The 16441-nt window shown below is 38.5% G+C and overlaps 1 protein-coding gene across 4 annotated transcripts in view; it reads right to left on the bottom strand.

Annotated features, from left to right (window-relative positions):
* The window catches only part of NVL (nuclear VCP like), a 53940-nt gene that overhangs the window by 37185 nt on the left and 314 nt on the right, over positions 1-16441 (bottom strand). For 3 of the 4 annotated variants that reach the window (XR_011678442.1, XR_011678448.1, XM_071422006.1), the window contains exons 2-14: positions 14489-14562; positions 13897-13949; positions 13709-13805; positions 12811-12865; positions 12013-12279; positions 11104-11227; positions 10739-10815; positions 10323-10457; positions 8719-8820; positions 6012-6129; positions 5403-5547; positions 2876-3146; positions 199-417 (exon numbers count right to left, since the gene is read on the bottom strand). Coding sequence is in view for 2 of the 4 variants with exons in the window: in XM_071422006.1 (XP_071278107.1) it covers positions 199-417; positions 2876-3146; positions 5403-5547; positions 6012-6129; positions 8719-8820; positions 10323-10457; positions 10739-10815; positions 11104-11227; positions 12013-12279; positions 12811-12865; positions 13709-13805; positions 13897-13949; positions 14489-14562 (1737 nt within the window). In the remaining 2 variants the exon portion in view is untranslated. The remainder of the gene's footprint in view (positions 1-198; positions 418-2875; positions 3147-5402; positions 5548-6011; positions 6130-8718; positions 8821-10322; positions 10458-10738; positions 10816-11103; positions 11228-12012; positions 12280-12810; positions 12866-13708; positions 13806-13896; positions 13950-14488; positions 14563-16441) is intronic. The other variant, XM_071422007.1, reaches the window with a different exon arrangement.

Below are 16441 nucleotides of genomic sequence, written 5' to 3'. Positions count from 1 at the left end.
ATAATATAGTATCATAAAGTAATAAATTAGCCTTCTGAGAAATAGAGTCAGATTCATCATTCCTTCCTGCCACGGGGCACCCCACAAATACAATAATTACAAAATACCCCTATATCTTAAAGAAATATTGAAAATAAACAGGTTTATTTCCTGTAGGGGGGAGTGCAGAAGCTCTTTGGAAGGAAGGTTGGGACATACCAATATTGCCATAGTCAGCTCCTCCCGAACATCCTCCAGGGCTCCAATGTCTGCCCATGTCACATCAGGGACTGTGACAAAGCCTTCTCTCTTGGCAGAGGGCTGCACTGATGACAGTGCAACAATAAAATCATTCATCTCAATGCACAGCTTCTGCAGCTGCTCCTCAGGCAAGGGGGCTTGCTCCTTCAGCAAATCCAAAAGTCTCTGCAATTCATCCTTAATGTACATGGAAAGGGAGAGAAAAAGATTATGCAACTGGGTTAGACTTCCAGAACCATTTGAAGGGCTTCTTCATCCTTAACATACATGGGAAGGAAGACAAAAAGATTATGCAACTGGGTTAGACTTCCAGAACCATTTTAGGGCTTTTTCAAAGCCACGCTTCAACTATCAATCACATTATTATATACAATGCACATAAAATACATAAATTATTATAAACGATAAAAATATTTCAGGGAAGCTCTGTGTATATTTAACAGGTCTGAAGGGACTGAGCTGAGCTTAAAATCTTGATTTGGTTGCTACAGAAAATGAGCTAGCACATGTATTTTGCCTTCCAGTTGCTAGAAGGTAAAATACATGGTTTTTTGCCTTTCTACTGCTTCTCCCACACTGACTAGGAGAAAGGTATTTCCATGCTGAAATTTCCAAAAGTTGTATTATTTATATGTATTCATTCTGCTTTTAACAAGAAACTGCTTTCAAGAGAAAGTGAAAAACTGCTGGACAGCACAATTCCAACAATTTGCAGAATATTCAGTTCTGTATAAACTGTTAAAACTCTTAAGACACTTGTAGAACAGGATTTAACACCATTGAATTTTAACAGCATTTCTTCAGCCTGGTCAGACCTGGTTCTGCAATCAGACCCTGATAAAGTTTGGGCTAACAGGACAGAGATGCAGGGTAATGCTTTTCTGCACTGCCCCATGCTGCAGACCACAGTGACCAAGGGAGGTACATTCCAATTTCTCCAATCAGTTCCATATTGGGAATTGAGAAAATATTCCATCAAAGAACCTTAGATCTTCATAATATAAATGCATCCCCATTCTAAGGCTGTATCAAAGCAAATTGGTATTGTGCTACAAACAGAACTGTTTCAGGATTTTCATTATAAAATAGAGGGAGAAAAAAATAAATGTAAAAACTCTGTTAAGTTTCAATGTTTTTCCCACAGGAGTAGGAAGAAAAAGTATCACTTCCTATCAATTTCAGCTAGGATAGCTCTACAACTGACCACAAAGAAATACAAGTGCTTAGAATGCCTGATATTCCTTTTAAGTCCTCCCTCCTCCTCTTGACAGAGCCATTGAGAGAACCTCTGAAACAGCCAAGACCACTGGGTTTGTTTACTTGAATTGTGTGAACGATTTTTAAAGGTTTTGTATGTTTATTTTTCCATTATAAACATAACACAAGGGTTTTAATGACAATACCCTGTATTAGACTATGTCAACCTCCTGCCAGCTATCAAAACATGGCTTTGTTAGGATTAAACTTCCTCATTCTCAATGACCCCTTTGAGCACGGTGATGTTGATAAAAGCTGCAGCTACCTGCCCCTCCCCACTTTCCTCTGGCTACAGCAGGCCCCAGGAAGCTCTGGGAGGTAGAAGCACCATGCTTATGTTACACTAATACAAAGGCTTACTACAGCTTTTTATACTGATTCTTGTCATCACAGCACCACTGCTCTCTGACAGCCCTCCTAAAAACAGAACCTGAGCACAACGTGCATTTCAGCCCACTTATCTCCAGACAAATTTTTAGGAGGCCTGCACATAATGAAGGCATATGCAGACTCCAAATGTTGAGAAGTAGGACCAAGGATTTCTATATAACCTTCACGTTACTTAGGCCAGAGAATAATTCTGGCACTTGAAATATTATTTTCTGCAACAGAGATCCAGCTGTGCTGCACTTTCACAGCTCCTCTCTTCCTCAAACCTGCTACAGGTACCAGACAGCACATGTGATTTACCCCAAGTAATCACATAGCTGGAAGGCAAATAAAGTCTGCATAGATACTTCTAGACTTGGCTTCCTGTGACTCTGCCAGGTCAGGGAAGAGCCCCAGGCATAATCACAGACATTTCACTGAGGGCACAGCAAACAGCTGCTGCAAAATATTCAGTTCAAGTCTGATACTTTTTGCCCAGGATTCTTCTCCTGGGAAGCTGAGAAGCTTCAGAGAAAAAAGGAAATAATTATCTGATTTGCTTCTCCTGTGTTTTGCTGCTTTGGAATGTGTTTGGAGATGGTTTATCCAACATGTGAATTGTTTTAACTTCATGACCAATCACATCCAGCTGTGTCAGGACTCTGGAAGGAGTCACGAGTTTTCATGATCATTCTTGTTAAGCCTTCTGTAAGTGTTCTTTCTCTATTCTTTATAGTTTTAGTATAGCATTCTTTAATATAATATAGTATCATAAAATAATAAACTAGCCTTTTAAGAACATGGAGTCAGATTCATCAATTCCTCCTTCATCCTAGGGACCCTGAAAATACCACAGTTATGCTCTTGCCTTAGAAGCTGCCATTTCTAAATCTAAATTTAATATTAGGTTGGTTGTGGATATTTGAGAATTTGTAAGTAATGACTTTCATAACTCTAAAATGGCTCATCTCCTCAGATGTTAAAAACACACCCTTCAAGGAACACATACCTTAGGTGGAAGCTCTGGTTGGTTGGTGGCCTCTTCCTCCAGCACGTCTGCTCCCATCCCTGGGCTTCCTTCAGCAGTGCTCCCCCCAGAGTGTGTGTGTTTTTTCTCATGCTCCTCAGATGTTAAGAGGACCCTGCTGACCGTGCCCATGGCTGCCTCCCTGCACAGGGCCATCAGATCAGCCCCCACGTAGCCCGGAGTCAGCCGCGCCAAGTGGCCGAACGAAAACGACTCCGGGAGCTTCAGCTTGCGACACAGAGTCTGAAGAATTCTAATCAAGTAAGAGGGGGGAAAAAAAAGAAAATATAAAGATGGAGAAGAAGCTGTTACTTTTTTTTCCTTTCTTCACATGAAAACAAACAGCATTTAATGTGTCCTTCAGTCCATGTGAACTGAAGAAGCACAATGGGAAGGTTTTGCTCAAGTAGGAAGTAACCAACACTGAAACCCACAGAAATGAGCTATAAACTTCCTGTCACTTCTTAAACAAAAACCAACAGCCTCAACCAGGCATTGCTGATCAGTTTTGGTCAATTAAGTATTACAGGTCATTTTTCAACTCTAATATTAACAACTGACAGGCTAGGTTTCAGTGTACCATGGAGATTGCACATTTAACCTCGTATTCCTAACAACCTAAGGCAGCACTGGCTGTTCCATGCCACTTTTTAGAAATTTATTTATTGAAGAAGCATCTACAACAAGCTGTTCTGCAAGAAGCAAATGAAATCAGACTGTGTGAGGAGCTCTGGTTTAATCTTCATTATCTTTACCTGACCACTGAAAGCAGAATACAACAGCAAAGCATCACTTCATTGGGAAAATATTTTTAAAAGGCAGCACCAACCAAAGAAGTCCAGATCAGTAACATACTTCTAGTTCCAATAAAAACTAGTTCAAATTATTTCTAGATCAAATAATGTAACTATAGAAAAGTTATTAAAAAAACCAAGGGTTAAACTCTTCAAAACTCTAAAAATTAAAATATATTCCATCTGTTTCCCTCCCCACTAGCAAGTTCCATCATCTCCTTTCAATCTTTATTAGGGATAATAGCCTGTTTCTCAAGACTTTTTCAACCTGTCTGACAAGAGCTGTAGTTAACAGACTGAGATGAAGTGTAAACAGTTCAGGACTACAAATGGCTCATTCTGAATTTGCACAAGAAAACACCAGGTAAAGCAAGATCTCCAGGTACACCTTCTCATCTCACTCCACCCCTTCAGGCTGCAGAACCACCACTCAGCAGCTCAAATCTTGCCCTCAGCAAGACTCACCCTGTAAATCAGCACACTGTGAGGACTTGTAAGGTCTGTGCAAATATTCCATTTTAAAATAAAGAGAGAAGTCAACGCCACCACGCTGAACACAAAACACAACAGAAAGCAGGAGGAGGAGGGAAGAATTTAAAAAAGAAAATCATCATTATTCCCTGTAAGGCTACACCTCCAGGAACACAAATACAAACAAACAATAATATGAATGCCTGTGACTCCACTTGAATCTGTGAACAATCTTTACACACCACCATGGCTCTGTCATCCACAACTCCTGTCCTTCAACACTGTGCTATTTCTGGGAATATCATCATTTTAACACGTTCCTAGGAACTATCAGAGAATCACAACTCCCCTCAGGTCATCCATTAGTTCTACCTCTAACCATCTGCATGTCTTGCCCACAGCCAAGAGGAACACAATTACTACAGGGCAGCAAATCTGGAGGAAGAAGGGAGGGAGGAGAAAAAAAAATAAAAGACCCAAGGGGCAATAATGGCCTGAGCGCTGACAATGCAAAGTGGGCAACACTGCAAGCAGAAGTGTTTGCCTCTTCAACTTAGAAATATTATTATTTGAGAATAAGAAACTTGTCCTTTAACCTTTCTTTCCTTTCCATAACAAGATAAGCTCTAAGTTTTTCTAACTTCCCTTCCCATGTTTTTTGCTGTTGAGGAAATGAGTAGCAGTTCCTTTTTAACTAAAAATGCAAAACCAGATTTATTTCTTGTAATTTGGTCTGATAGTCATAGATCTTTGGAGTAAACACAACACAGGATGACTGCAGCTCAGCTTAATGCCAGACTGGTGTATTTCCATGAGGAATGGAATGGAAGAATCCAGGCCTGTTGCTTCAGGTACAAACAGGCTTTTCTTCATTTATGTTCCTAATTTAAGAGTTACATAGGGAGCACCAAAGACAGAATGTTAACTTCCTGACCACCAGAAAAGATACATTTGATTCCATCATCTGTACTGTTAAGGCACTAGGAAAGCCATTAAGATAATGTTAAAAGCAGATCTGCACACAAGAAAGGAAATTACTCCAAATGTAGGCACAGCTAGCAAGACAAATAGGAGCTCACTTAATGTCTTCTGCAACTTTTCAGTGTGTGCTGACCCACAGGTGTGTACAGAACAAACAGAACTAAACACAATAAAGTACTTTTCCTTAAATTGTATGTTAACCTACACCTCATTTTCTTATTTATCAATGTATCAAAAAGAAAGTTTAACTTCACAACACATACTTCTCTCTTGCCCCTTCATCTGGGATCCCTAAACAAATTTCTCTGTCAAATCTCCCAGCTCTCCTCAGTGCAGGGTCCAGGGAGTCAGGTCTGTTTGTTGCTCCAATAACAAGGACCTGGGTAGTGGCAGCCACATTATTCAGGTCTAAGGGAAAGAAGGAATGAAGTCAGTACACATACTCAATACCTGTGGGACTCTATTTCTGCAGCACATGACAGTAGTCAGCAGAGATAAACTAATCAGTCAGACTGAATGCTGCTCATCTCTGCCTCTACTACCTAAAACTTGTATTTTGCACAATCAAGCAAAAATTTAAAAACTAACAGATTCATTAATTATTAATAAATTTAACAGGTTCCCCCATTATTTCTGTTTATACAACAGAGAGGCTTATATAATGCTGTACAGACCACTGTGAAAATATTGCAGTAACACCCCTTCAAATTTATTATGATCTTCCAACCACTCCCCAGGCAAACTGTGTCAAAACAAGAAAAATTATTGCCACTATCTCCTCTCAAGGAAGCACAAGTCACTCCTGAAAGGAAGCAGACAGTGAGCCTGTTAATTCTAAATCTGGTTTTGGCACAGCTCTTCCTGAAACTCACCATCCATACAAGTCAGGAACTGAGCTACAATCCTCCTCTCCATGTCCTTGGAGGCGACCTCTCTCTTGGGGGTGATGGCATCGATCTCATCAATGAACAGGACACAAGGAGCACTGGACTAAGGAACAAGGAAAATCCATAATTACAAAATCACACTGACACACTGTATCACAAGAAAGAAATGCTTCGGGTTTTCTGATCTGTGACTCTTAGTGGAAATCTGCTGTACAATCAAGTCCTGGAATAATTCTGTTGTTCTTGCTGACAACCAGGAGAGCCTCCAGACTATGAAACTTCACTGATCTGAAGCTATGGAATAATTAAGGCATGAGACCTTAAATTTTAGACAGTCTTTAAACACTGTCTAAAATTTAAATATACCTCTGTGTTGCATTATGTTTTCCCTAAATATTCCATTGTGACTGCCTGCTGAAGTCCATAAACGAAAATCACACAAGAAAGGTCTGGCTGGGTTTGTTGTTTGTTTTGTTAGTGACATTAGAGCTGTGGAATTTCAAGAGTAGCATTATTGACACACAGAATGAAACAAAAGGAGCAGTAGGTGGTCATGGAACTTCAAGACTACTACAGAGCCTGACCACGTTCAAAGAGTAAAAATGAGCAGTGAGAAACTCCCACAAGTTCTAAAATTCCATTAACTTTATCAAAAGCCAACAATAATACAGATTAATAATTAGTGTAACTATTATAACAGTGCTTAGCTGATGTAAGATCATTAATATTCCCAAAAAGCACTAGTAATGCAAAGGGATACTGTGAAAAATGTGTATTTTATGATGGGCTTTTGCCAAATATTAAAATGAATATTATATGTCTTATGCTATAAAGTTATGCTGTATTAATTTTTTTAAGTAGTTTGTTAAATACAGTTTTAGGTTACAACATAATGTTTAAATAGAAACTATGTATGTGGGATATTTTTTTAAAGAAAGGAATGAGGTACTCCCACTGAGATAGCAGCCACAGGACACCTAAATCTTTCAGAGAAAAAAAGACCAAAAGTAGTGAAATATTTATTGTCCCATTATCAGGAGAAATCAACTTCTTCCTGCCTCGCTCAGCCCAGCGAAAACCCTGACTGAAAACTCAGTCAGGATTCAGAGGAAGAAGCTGACACTGACCAGACAGAATCCTGTGTTTGAATGGAATTTATGCATCATGGATGAGGTGTATGAATATGCAACAGGCTGTTGCTTTTAAGGGTTAATCCTCTGTTAAAGTGGGTCCTTTTTCAGGCTGATTTTGCCCAGAAAAAGGTACCCAGACTGTCCCTAACTCTTTGTTTTTATTGTCTCATATTGTCCTAAACCCAAATTGTCCAAATTTTTATTACTCTAATTATATTACTACTTTTATAACCATTTTATTACTATTAAACTTTTAAAATTTTAAAAACAAGCAATTGGCGTTTTTCACAGATACTTAAGGAAACTGGAATTTTGTTCCCAAAAAGCCCCGGGTAAAAAACCCGCGTGGTTCCCCGTGGTTCCCCCACGGCGCTGGGTGTTCCCAGCACCGGCTGCGCCATCTCCTGGTCATTCCCGTTCCAGCTGGGACTGATCGGGAAGGGCCATGCAGATTCCACACCACCCAAATAATGAGGAACCTTTACTATTGTTTTTATTAGTATTTATTTTGTTTTTATTATTTTTATTGGTTTTATTTTTATAATAATTATTATTATTATTTATTATATTTTCCCCTGCACAAAAACTGCTGTGAAAACTAAGTGGGAAAACTTAAGGGAATGTAGGAGACTATCAGAAAGGCAAGAGATTTTATTTTAGACACATTTTATGCAATAGATGTTATTTCTGTAACAGTAATTTAGAGCAACCTCCCCTTGATCACTACACCTACAAAACATACATAATTTCTAAAAACTCCTTGCCATAAACTATGTAATTTTATCCTAAACAACTTCTCAACAAGGCTTTCTAAAAATTAAAATGTAGTTGCATCAGGAAACATAGCAAACAGCTTTGCAAACAACCTTTCTGCCCTGTTTAGGGGCATACTTTAAACACCTACAAACAGTTTCAAGGGGGAATAGAAAAATGAAATAAAGTCAGAAAACCAGAACATTCTCAGAGGTCAGGAACAGAAGACTGACCTCATGAAATAAAACATCAGCCCCATACTAAAAACCAGAAACATCTGCATTTCTTTATATTAAAATTAACTCAACCTGTTGTCTCGTTCTCTTTGCTTCCTACTTCATCCAAAAGCAAGACTTCAACTTTAACTTTTCTCCTGCTCTTATCATGTTTGTTCCAAATTTCTTGCTTTCTACCTGGACTGCCAAAGCCTAAAATCTCTCACATCCACTCAAATTCCATGCCAAACAAAACCAGCAAAAACCCCTTGTCACAAAAAAAGCACAGTGAACTGCTCTTAATTTTTTTTTTAAATATATCAAGCCAAGCAGATCCAAATATTCAAATAATTTATGCTGCTCTCTTTACATTGCTATGATGAACCATCTTTTGTCAAGGCTTCAGAACAGAAAGCTTTGTGCTCTGTGACATCGTGGCAGTACAATGGAATTCTGGTCACAGGAGGGGACACCAGTCATGTGTGCAGCAGGATAAAGATTCACTCAAATTCAAAGCACAGCAACAAAGTATGAATCTTCACAAAGAAAAAGATAAACAATTCACAGAGCTATTTCCAGTGTGTGCCTTACCACAGCCTGCTCAAACAGCTCCCTCAGTTTCTGCTCAGATTCCCCTGACACTCCAGACACAATCTCTGTTGCTGCCACCTTCACCATTGGGAGCTCCAGCTCCTGGAAGAAAATCCAGAGGTTTAGAAATGCTGGGTGCATTTATGATAAATCCAGAGGTTTAGAAATGCTGGGTGCATTTATGATAAATCCAGAGGTTTAGAAATGCTGGGTGCCCTTGAGGACAAACATTTTTCAATAGGATATCTTTTAAACCTACAAATTACGTACTCATGACTAAAGGTTTAGGAATTTTTAAAAAATAGAAGGAGCATCCTCCAACTTAAAAAAAACCCCCAAAGCATTGCTTAGCAGTGTGGAAGGTATTCCCCACCAGGTTTGGTTCCCAGAGTCCTGTTCCAGAAATATCTGTGCAGGATTGTACAGTAAGACACTTGCAAAGCTCACACTCCAAGTTTTCTGCTATTAAAAATAAATAAATACAACTGCAATTTTAATAGACTGTAGCCCAGTAGTGCCACAGGTTGTTGCAGCCTATTTCAAGCTCTTGGAATTATATATAAAAGAAAACTATCCCTAATTTAAAATATGAAAGAAAATGAACCCTAATTTATGCAACTCAAGGCTACCAGAGACCCTACAGTGCTCAAAGATAATTTGCCTAAAAGAGGACTACTGAAAATCTCTTATTTAAGAAAAAAATATTTAAGAAGCAGTCATTAAATTTATTTAATCTCTAAGTTTTTCACTTGGGACATGCTTCTTTCCTCAAGTGTAGTACCCTTCCAGCATACAAATACTTACTTAGAAGAATTAAATATCATCAAATGATTGAAAGGGTTCCATTTTAGAATAAGGCATTAGAAAGAAAAGATCTAAATATTCTTAATTAAAACATCTGAAACAATGTCAGAAGGGTGTATCCAACATTTCAGGAATAAATATCTTTTCTTTATCTGCACTACAGAAGTAATTTACATGAATCTAAATTTAAGGTTATAATCAGTAACATTTAAGGAGCAACTGTATTAAAGAAAAGGAAATGCCCATGGTTATCACTGAGAGCCTTACAAGTCCTCAGATTTATATCCAAAACAGGATCAGTAGCAGAGCAGCTTCACCATCACCCCAAACCATTAACACCAGTAGTGTCATGGGCTCTGAAAACATCAGCATGACACAGGCAAGGCAAGATCCAGTTTTGGAATTCAGAAATCAGCTGTTTAACAACCAACAGAATCAATGTCAGCAATGTGATCAGTAAGGGTGAGTCTAGATTTGAAACAGCAAGGTAAATTTAACCAAAATTATCTTTCATTTATACCCTTCTCAAAACACCTGTGCCTGTATTGCTCTGTCCTGGGAATGCCTCAAAACAGTTAAATCACAGATAAAACCTTGTCACCATGACTCTTTGTGTTTGAGCTTCTATCAAGTAAAGATTCAGATGGAATTCAAACAAAGGAAGTAAAGATGAACATATTTCAGACTATCACAGGACAGCTACAATAAAAAGCTCCAGTCTCTCCTGAAAGAATATTATTCTCTCTCCCTCTAAAAGCAACTCAGAAAAGGAAGAAGCTGTAGATGTGAAGCCATCTCACCCCAGCAATTGCCTGTGCCAGCAGTGTCTTCCCACACCCAGGGGGCCCATGCAAAAGGAAGCCCCGAGGTGGAACCACCCCTAAGTGGGTGTAGACCTCAGGATGACGGATGTGAAGGAGCATCTTGCAGATTTCCTGGTAACAACAAGAGAAATCTACATTTAAATTGCAGAAAATAGTTTTTGCTGTTCCTATAGACAGGGGGAAATAAAACAAGTTCTGTTTAACAATCTGAATTAAATGACTGCTTAAAGAAAGATTCATTAGAGAAAAACCAACAACCCCCCCTTGCTGTTGGTTTAAGCAGCTTTACTCAGTGCCATGCACATGAACTCTGCAATATTTCTCCTCTGCCATTTTTCATGACACATTTTATTCAGTGCATCCTGTAGCCCACCAATAACATTGTAACTAACCTTTAATGTTTCATCATTGCCTCCTACATCCTCAAACTTCACTGAAGGGTGGTAAAGCTCTGACCCCTTATTTCTCACTGTTAAGGAGGAGAAGACACTAATTTAGCCATGCTATAAATATATTTGCTAATCCTAAACAAAACATACTCAGCCTAAACAAAAAGCTGAGCACACAGAGTAATATTAATTTTTAGTAGTAGACATAGGACTGCAGTATTATTTTAGTACAACATTAGGGCTAAATTTCATTTAAAAACTGCCTGGGGTCACTTATCTGCACATCAGAAAACATTTTTCTGGTAACAGATTCCATGGTCTGATACTATTTCTTTGTTTGGAGTAACACACCAAAAATAACTTCTCACCTTTCTTAAGTAACATGGATTCAATTTCTCCATCTACGTCTGGAAATTCTCCTTTTTTCCTTTTTGCTCTCCTGCCCTTTGTCTTCTTTCTTTCACTCTCCAAGACAGAAAAGTCTGTTGATTTCTAGGACATAAAACCAGAATTATATACACAAAAACCTTCCAAGTCAGTGAACTTCTGCAAAAACTGAAAAGAACAAAATGGGTGTCCATGATGCTTAACTTACACAAATTATATAAATAAAAACAAGCAAGGCAGGAACTTACACCTTTTTGCAGAAACTCTTTTTTGTACTTAGAATGTGCCTTATTTTTAAATGGGTTGAATACAATAGTCACTTTTTTTGTTAAGAGAGCATAGTAATGAGCAAAAAAACCAAACTCAAACCAAACAAACCCCCTAAAAACTACTAACCAAAATCAGACAGCAGTTATTTGCATGCCATGAAGGAATCCAATTTGGGCATGAATACAACTATACAAATGTATTTACTCCACTGGAAACAAGTTTTATTTCTAGCAAGTCACAAGGGGGTGTAAGAAAATGTTATTCAGTGCTACCACAAGCTAAGTGCATCTGAGAGAAGGACTATTACAGGGTAAAAGAAATAAAAAGGACTTTCCTCTTTTCTCCAGGGTCACTAAGACTTCACCACTGGCTAAGCAAGCCACAGCCCAGGTAGGCTGGTGCAAATGCAATAAATAACAGCCACATCCCACTCATCTTTCTCTCAATATGGGCACTAATCTGGGCCTCCTCGATACTGAGAACTACATTTGCCTCAAAAAAAATCTGGAAGAAATTCATTACTTGGTGACTTTCTACCTTCTGTACAAACATGCTTGAAATGTACCAATTCTATTCATGCATCTGCTTAGAACACCTTGGGTTGGTGAAACACAAAGTACCTCAGAAATCAGTTTCTTTTCCTCTCCTTCTCCATCCTCAGAAAGGTCAATGAAGAAGTCTTTCCCATCAGGAGTTTTATCAATGAACCAGCCACCATCAGAGATTGGTCTGTCACCTCTGGATTCTGGTGTGAGGGTGCTTGTTTGAGGTGCTGTTCTCACATGAGGAGAGGTCTCCACTGGCTCATTTTTTGGAGTGGATGGCACAGAATCAGGATTTCCTTTCTTGTACAAGCTCAGCAGGGAACTGTTCATGTGATTTGTAGACTGCAGATTTACACATTTGTAAAGAAAATACACAGGACAGGTTTTAACTTGGATTATTTATATTTAGAGGTCAATGAAAACTATTTGATAAACATAATTCAGCATTATCTCTGCTGGAGAAAATAGGCAATGCATCTTCCAACCCACTCCTCTGCACACCAAATGACTGCATAGAAACCTGCATGTGCTGCTGAAGGGGCAGCAGCCTGTGCAATTTACCCTGGAATGACTCCTGTTAATGGGCAGGCTCCTCTTTTGGCAGGAGTTGGAGATGTCAGTTCCTTCAATCACTTCACCCATTTGACAGCCAAGTCCTTCAGGCTCTCAGTGTGCCTTCCCAAAAGTGATCCCCCACCACAAGTTCCTGTTTTTCATTCAGGAAATAACCTCCCTCCAGCTCCAGGGATTCTCAGCTGGAATTGCTAACTCTGACTAGACCTTATCTCTATCCCCCCTTCCAAATTCTTCAATTTCACAACACAGAATCATTTATTATGGAAATACAAACAATCATAAGAAAATACAACTTACTAGATCTTCTGGATAATCATCATAGTCAGAGTCATCTGTGCCACTTCCAGTAGTGCTTAACAGGGAAGGAAGACAAAAACTATTAATTTATCAGAGCAGAACTGCAAGTGAGACATCTGTAAAATCAAACAGAAGTGATTTCCACAATGTGGCTCCCCAAAATCATGGTATGTAGCCTAATGCTGGAGAGAAATTCCTGACTCCCATGCTCTCAATCTTCTAGTATGAAAAGTCAAAAAATGCATCCTTTTCAAGTGTGTGATGAGTTGGATCAACTTGCCAACCTGTCTTAAAGACAGACCTACATAAAAGTGATGTAGTTCACTATGATTCAGTTCACCAAGGGAAACAGGAGCAAATCACTGCTGAACCAGACCAATCCTTCTGACAAGAGTGTCCTACTTTCCCATGAGATCCTTCATATCTCTCCCAGGTTAGAGAAAACACAACACTCCATGGGATTATGGACATGGTTAGGAGTCAGGAAATCTTCATCCCCCACTGGTGATTTACTCTGAACAGCCTGTCTGGTAGTCTCATCTCTCAGATGTGGCCAGTTCTCCCACACCCAAAAGCGACTAAGAACAAAACCAAAGAACTGAAACATGTGAGGAACAGGGCATTATGTGGAAAACTATCAAGGAAGCCATAAGGCTGTCCACTAATTCAGGGCTGTATGCTCCTCACAACAGAGAAATCATGATTGGCTCTAACATCTGCTTGTCTTCAGCACGAAAAAAAAATTTCCAGTAACTACAGGTAACTTCTAAAGAGCACAAGCCTATGGGATCCACCTGCACCCTTGAAGCAACCAAAATACAATAAACCAAACCCAGAAAGCTTAAAGAACTGGTAACAGCAATGGCATTATTAATCTAGTAGTAAAAACTCTTCTTACTCATTTTTCTCTTGCTGTCTTGCTCTTTTTGCCACATGCTCAGATTCTAAAACTGCCAAATCTTCACGCTCCTTCTCATTGCTGATTATTTCAAACACTGCAAGAAAACAGTTCAACCATGTTAAGAATTAACAGCCAAAGCACAATCAAAGAATTGGGCATTTTGGACACTGTATTAACAGACCTACCCTTTGCAACTTGTATTCTAAAGGCATTTCTTTTTCTTCGTCCATAATCTACACTGAAAAAAACCAAAATAAACAGGTTACACCAACTGGTTTTTCCTTCAACATAGTGTCATTCCCAGTGGAAAAAGTACATGGAAAGTAGAATCCCAAGCTTCCACACAGGTTTTTATTAAAAACTACCTGGGCAAAAAGGTGATTGTCCTGCTGAGCAACTGAGCAAGGTATTAATTAGTGTCTTACTGGATCCTCTGTCCTTCCCCCATGTCTGTACTGAGGTGTTGCACATTTTAAACTCACTGGGGTAAACACCGACATGCTGCAACGAATCTGCAGCTTTTTATTGAAAACAAAACAAAAATCAACCCATTAAAAACCCAAACCACAGCTAGATCTTAGAATGCCAATGAATTAATAAAATATGAGTCATTAAATGTATCAGCAGAGGGAAGCAAAGCAATCTTCACTGCTTCAATCAGCCTCAACAACTACTAATGAAGGTAACATAAGGAAAATTATAACTTTAATAATGAATGCAATAGAACAAACTAATACATTTTGAACACAGGATGTAAGAAGACAAATGTTGGCTTACCTGTAGGTTTTCTGCAAATCAGATGCTAGAACTCCAATGTCAACATACTGCCCACATTTACTACTTGCAAGATACTGAAATGAAGAATTTGAAGCAGGGAATAAAATCTTTGTCAATCACTTCACCAGAACAGCTGGACCAAATATGCCTATTTTAAATTCTGCCCTCCTTAAAAGTTGAAATGAGACTCAGAATCAGCTTTTCACTGCCTTGCAACACACCAGACAGTATTTCCCAAAGAACTGGGAAATGTTTATTAAAGCACAGATTCCTGGGCAGCTCTGCTTCCTGGGGAAAGGCAGCATCCTACATTTGGGGGCTTCTGCTGGCTCAATTCTGTTACTTTTATTTAGCAAGAAAGCTGACTTTGTAGCCCACACACCATCTCATTGTCTGGGTTCCTCTCAGTTATCCTCCTTTTGGTTTAGATCTCCTGCCCTAAAAATGAATCCATCTATATGAATCAGGAGGGATACTCTCATAAGAACAACTTTAATCCTTACAAGACATTTCAGAGCATACTATAGAGAACTGTGTTGATAAAATCAACTCTCTCTCTCAAACCTTTTTATTGCTGTGACAGCAGCTAATCCAACCCATTTTCAAACCCCAATTATGAACGTGTGAGAAAATGTACTAAATTTCATGTACAGCTGTACTCCACTTGCTTTCTTCCCTCACTCTCCAAACCAGCAGCAAGGACTTCTGATACCATAAAGATAATTCCTTCTTGAAAAAGTGGAAGAAAATATAGAATCATCCTAAAAGATCTGGTATCACAAGTATCACAGCAAGGAGGATTTCAAACCCTCATTTAAATTAATAACTCCATAGAAAACAATCAAATTGAATACATATTTAGCTTTTTAAATGATGCTGCACTTCAGATCACCCAAGGGCAGCTCCTGCCTTGCAGGAAACATCAAGGCTACCATAAACCCAGCTGGCTTCTCCACTTTGGAATAGTCAAGACACACTCAATGTGATCTTGTGAACTAAACCAAGCAGTCACTGCCTCATTTTAAGGAATTAGAAGTGGAGTACATTTAAACAGAGGCTCAGAAACCCGGAGTTCAAGGTGCAAAGTCATTACAAACTATCATAAGATGTGACACAGCACTTGAAGGAATCACAGTTTTCCCTGTTGTTCACACCATGTATTTGGGAAGTAATCCCATTCTGCCCTTTTCTCAGCTATTCAATAAAATCCCTGAACATGTTTCCAAACACAAACAGCATTTGCCAGTGTCACAGAATTGCAGGATTGTTTAGGTTGGAAAAGATCTCTGAGATCATCAGGTCCAAACCATGACTGATCACCAGACCATGGCACTGAGTGCCACATCCAGTCCTTCCTTAAACACTGCCAGGGATGGTGACTCCACCACCTCCTGGGCAGCCCGTTCCAATGTCTAATCACCCTTTCAGTGAAATTCTTCCTAAGGTCCAAATATATACATATAAACACATATATATTTACATACAAACACCTATATACCACATGTGTATATATATATATTTTTTAATATATTTATTTATTTATACATGTGGTATATAGGTATGTGCATGTAAATGTATAAATAAAAAATATATAAAATAAATATATATATAATAATAACTAGAATATATATTACATATATATTATATGTGTAAATATATATATACACACCTATATATCTACATATATATACATAGGCATATATACACACATATAACTATATATCTATATATCTATATATATATATATATAGATATGAATACTTTGACTATATTTCTTTTGCCCTATTCATTTCACATGTGAAGCAGCAGCAGTCAGCCTCAAGACCAGAACTACTAAAGAGGGCAGAAAAATGACAAGGAAAAAAAAAAAGACTTTACAGAAAATTAAAATCAATAAAATAAACCAATGGACCTTGATGAAGTCTTTTTAAGGCCTTTCTAAAGCCCTCAGAG

The sequence above is a fragment of the Agelaius tricolor genome, unplaced genomic scaffold (assembly GCF_023055355.1).
Source record: "Agelaius tricolor isolate 1412-34295 unplaced genomic scaffold, bAgeTri1.0.p SCAF_1, whole genome shotgun sequence".
Taxonomy (NCBI): Eukaryota; Metazoa; Chordata; class Aves; order Passeriformes; family Icteridae; genus Agelaius; species Agelaius tricolor.
Note: the sequence above shows the minus strand (reverse complement) of the source record. Positions and strands in the feature narration are given on the sequence as shown.